This window comes from Sinocyclocheilus grahami, unplaced genomic scaffold, assembly GCF_001515645.1.
Source record: "Sinocyclocheilus grahami isolate Dianchi unplaced genomic scaffold, SAMN03320097.WGS_v1.1 scaffold462.1, whole genome shotgun sequence".
Classification (NCBI taxonomy): Eukaryota; Metazoa; Chordata; class Actinopteri; order Cypriniformes; family Cyprinidae; genus Sinocyclocheilus; species Sinocyclocheilus grahami.
In genome coordinates this window covers 1165063-1169715 of record NW_015505641.1, presented here as the reverse complement: position 1 = coordinate 1169715, position 4653 = coordinate 1165063, and the positions used below count along the sequence as shown (strand labels likewise).

The following is a 4653-nucleotide window of genomic DNA, read 5'->3' as shown; positions in this document are numbered from 1 at the left end:
GTTAAGTTGTATTTACAACACTGTTCCAGAACAGTTCAACTGTTTCCTGATCCTCGTAGAGTAGACTACAATACCGGCTGTTCTGACTCACAGACTGTAAGTTCTCATATTTAAAGAATTTGCCACTGACGATTCAAACGCGAGTTTTGAGCAGTGTAGAGTTAGATTCTATAGCCTTCGTGTGGAGCAAGTATCCTCCTGTGTTCTCACCTCAAACGGGTAGAGGTGCTGAGAGGCCCCGGTTTAGTGTCGGCTTGCTAAAACTGCTCCAGAGTGTCCGTACTGTAAGCCCTGTCGAGCTCCTCCGTCCCCTCGGCAGCCAGACGTGGCAGAACGTCCGGCGCCAGGCCCTCACTAGCTGAATCTGTGACAACTGGTAGAGGGTTGAACCACACCACATAACCACATAAACCACATGTGGTTGAACCTTAAACCACATAAACACATTTCATTAAACCAAATACACAAAATAATGTTATTTTTAGCAACATCATATGACCCCTTTAAATGATAATCTGCCTATGTAATTATAATTTGTGTGAAAATGAATAAAAGTTGTTGGTGTTTTAATGCTTCTAGTGTTCATTTCAGCTGGAAACTGCAGTGAATTGTATGTATAGGTACATTTTTGCAGTTTTGTATAAGTTGTGTTTTTCCAGTGAGACTGGGTTGAATTTAACACAAACATTTAGTGGGCCCATTAAAATAATTCAATTAAAAATAAACTCATTAAATAAATTCAATTACATATACTGTATATGTAATAAGTAAACATAAATTGATAATAATAATAATAATAATAATAATAAGTAACTTAAGGCTGGAATACACTACACAACTTTTAAAATCTTAAAAGATTTTAAAATGCTAGGCATCATACACTTAACGACTTGTAAATAGTCACAGAGAAAAACTGGCCATCTTACACTCAACGACTGAGGATCATACACTAACTGACTTTAAAACTGTTCCGATCACAACAAACTCATGCAGAAAGTGCGACTTGTTGCTAGGAGACGCATGACAAATGAATACAATATGTGTTCTAAAATAAGCTCAAAATATCAAACATGTCTGATACCCTCCGACTGGATGGATTCATAGCCTGAATCTAGAAAATATGAGTCTGTGACCATCATACACTATGTGATTTTCTATGAAATCTGTCAACTCAAATCTGCAGACTGGCTCTAACTTTCGGCAACTAGTGTCAACTTCTCCAGACTGTAAATTGGGCAAATATCTGAGCAATCTGTAGTGTATTCCAGCCTTTAGACAAGCATTACAGAACATCATATAGGACTGCACTGGAGATTTTTGTGAACAGTTAATTTTTTTCTATAAAAACTGTCTGGATATTATTCTTACTTGGGTTGGAATAATGTGTGATGTTGCAAAACATTTGTTTCTGCCATTTTTCATAAAAAAAATGTTAAGTGAACATAATTAACAATTACATTAATGCAAATCAGAATCAATGCAAATATCAGAGTAAGTAAACAGAACTGTTTTTCACATATCTACAATGCATTCACTGTGAACTCTAGTTACTACTGAACTCTAGTTGCTACTGTGAACAATTTACGAGCCCCAAAAAAATACCTCTTGATCCTTTCACTACGATTGCTATATTTACTTGATGTCTATTCATATTTTTCCGCCACAATGTAATAGCTTAGAATTCTTTTCATTTCTTTATCAGCAATATTTAATTAATTGCGATTAATTTGATGAATTAATCAACATACCATGTAGTGTGACTTTGGCTCTCCTTTGCAATGCGTTTCCGCTACAGTGAGAGCAAGAATGATGGGGAGGAAAGAGGAGCAGAGCAAAGTAGGGAGATCTTGGGTAAGGGTAAGGATCCTGACAGCCCCTGGGGCAGCTGGGAAATACCCAAAGAGTGGGCAGTAAGAGCAAGTGGTCTGACATGGATAACCTTCCCCTTCTACTTACCTTGCCCATCGGCACTTCAGGAATAAAACTGCAACCTTTACATACTGCCACAATTTCTCTAAATATAGGAATAGTTCACTAAAAAAAGAGAAAATTATTTCTAAGAAGCCTGTATTTACAGTATAATGCATTAAAGCACCATCGAAGTAGCCTATTCAACTCGTGAGCTATATTCCAACATTTCTTAAGCTATATGATAGACCTGTGTGATGGAAGTACTCAAATTTATAACTCAAATCACAAGCGCCCTTGTTGTTTTTGAACATTTTAGTTAATCAGCGCGCTGTATTCAGGTCAGGTGACAAGGCTACTTTCACTTTGAAAAGACGTGCTAGCTGAGAGGAGTTTCGTCAAAGCTGACTAAAAGTGATCGAGGATGGATAATTTCAACGAACTTGCTGAACCTGTGATATCTTCTTCAGGGCGAAAAAGGAAAGTAAAAGCTGAAAGGTTTTCACAGAACATGGCAAAAACAGCGCGTTACAATAGTGAGGGAAAAGCTCTGTGTATTGCGTGTAATCACATCCATACAGTTTATGATCACAACAACAACAACGTTTGTCAGGCATCTACATTGTCGTCTGAGGAGATTACAAAGATTAAACCAGAGTTTTTTAAACTCTAAAACATGAAATGTGGAGTTATCTGCTTTTGCCAAAAAACGACTGTTGGAGTTACCTGCTTTTACTATAAAACAAACTTTTAATATGTTTATAGTTCTCTAAATCATTATATTGCTTTGAATTATATGTTTTGACTCCCACAATTAAAATTACAGAGCTTTGATCATAAAACTAAGCATTTAAATATAATCTTAAAGATATTTTAGTATTTTACTATAGATTGACAACTGTCGATCTAACTGATATTTATATGCATTTTATGTAAGTAGTAATTTACTTTTGACCCAATACATGTTTTTGCTCAATTTGGGCCGCCGAATAAAATTGAGCTGTTTTTTCTCCTCAAGCTGAGCTTTATATTCTCTTATGTCATACTATATGAGCCAAAAAGTCAGATGTATCAAATATGATGAAAAAATTTTTTTTGTTGTTTTTTTCTGAATTTTATCTTTGAATAAAAAATAAAAAATCTTTGAATTTTAAGGTTTTGTCTAAAATTTCAATAAACTGTTCGATTTGTTCATTATTTTTTTTAATTATTATTATTATTATTCATATATCTGGGTTTACAGAGATAATTGATGTACTATGATAAAACAGATCTCTGTTTTGGTTCTCAATACTGATTGGATGAACCACATTTGAAGCTTTTGTAAATACAGCCCATGTGCCAATAACTTGGTCAATTCTGTTGAATTCTATATTAATGAACCAGGTTTCATCAGCAGCACTCTCTAAATAGCATACAGTCAGGCTAACAAACTACTTTACTTTGCATAACATTTGCATTAATTGTTAACATATTCAGTTTCATTTAGTTATATTAACACAGTAAGCTACTTAAAGCTGTGCACTACAGTTTACTCATCATTGCTTCACATTTTTTAAAGCATGGCCTCGAGTGCATTTAGTATTCAAAATATTAAAAACCATTAGGACATTAATTTAACCCCAACACCTTTTTCCAACACTTTTTTGGTTTGTTACAGAACCATGCCGGCATGAGGTTAAGAGTGTGTGAGGTGTGAACACACACTCATAAACAAATACTTGCTTTTGAGGGTACTTACAACATTCAGCATGGTGCTGCTGCTCTCTGCTCTCTCAGCTAACTCTAGTCTCAGCTGAGCTATAGTGTCCTCTGAACCCTGTACCTGAACAGATGAGAAACAAAGTTTGTTCAGTATGTCTCTCTAAAGGACAAAGGACAAACAGAGAGCAATTTAAAGATTGTGAGTCAACATCAACAACCACAGCTAAACTTGAGAACTTGAGTCAGAATGCAAGATAAATGCAAGCACTGTCAATGTTCTAATATACAGATGTTTTGCTGTGGTATTATAATAATAATAATAATAACCCTTCAATATTCTCATCTCCACAGTTTATTTGCACATTGCATCACTGTGAGTACTAGAGAAAGCCTGCTGTAGTTTTAACAAGTGTAATGCCAGTGACTTCTTCAATCAAAACCTGACATGCCAATCCTTCATCCAGTCATCTGGGCTGAAGGAGAACATTGAGCTGATTGAACGGTTTGCTCTACAGCTTCATCCCATGCAGTGATTCCGTTCTCACACTGAACCTCCTAAAAAGTCAACGAGATGCTCAGCACACTAAATTAGTTGCTCTCTCACTCACATGGAAGGGGAGGGGAATATATAAAGAACATTTATAGAGCTGAGAAAAGTTGATGTAAAAATACATGTGCAAGTATAAGCATGATGGACAATTACAAATATATATTCTTATTTTTTTATTTGGTGATACATATATATTATACAGCAATAAAATAATAAACATATATAATAAAATAATAAAAGTTGGATTTTTGCGTTTTTCATATATAGCTCACACTGCCATTTTATCAAATTTGAACTTCAAAAGTCTACAAAAGTCAATTTTTGATAATAATAAAATAAATATTTCTTGAACAACAAATCAGCATATTAGAATGATTTCTGGAGGATCAGGTGACACTGAAGGCTGGAGTAATGATGCTGAAAATTCAGCATTGCATCACAAGAATAAATTGCATTTTAAAATATCTTACAATAGAAAATGGTTACTTTAA

General features: G+C 34.8%; 1 protein-coding gene across 1 annotated transcript in view; it reads right to left on the bottom strand.

The window, feature by feature from the left end:
- LOC107552961 (trichohyalin-like) overlaps positions 1 to 1965 on the bottom strand; it is a 115683-nt gene extending 113718 nt beyond the window's left edge. Inside the window, exons 1-2 of the mRNA XM_016235023.1 lie at positions 1957 to 1965; positions 356 to 427 (exon numbers count right to left, since the gene is read on the bottom strand). Of these exons, the coding sequence (XP_016090509.1) occupies positions 356 to 427; positions 1957 to 1965 (81 nt within the window). The remainder of the gene's footprint in view (positions 1 to 355; positions 428 to 1956) is intronic.
- Positions 1966 to 4653: the final 2688 nt, after the last annotated feature.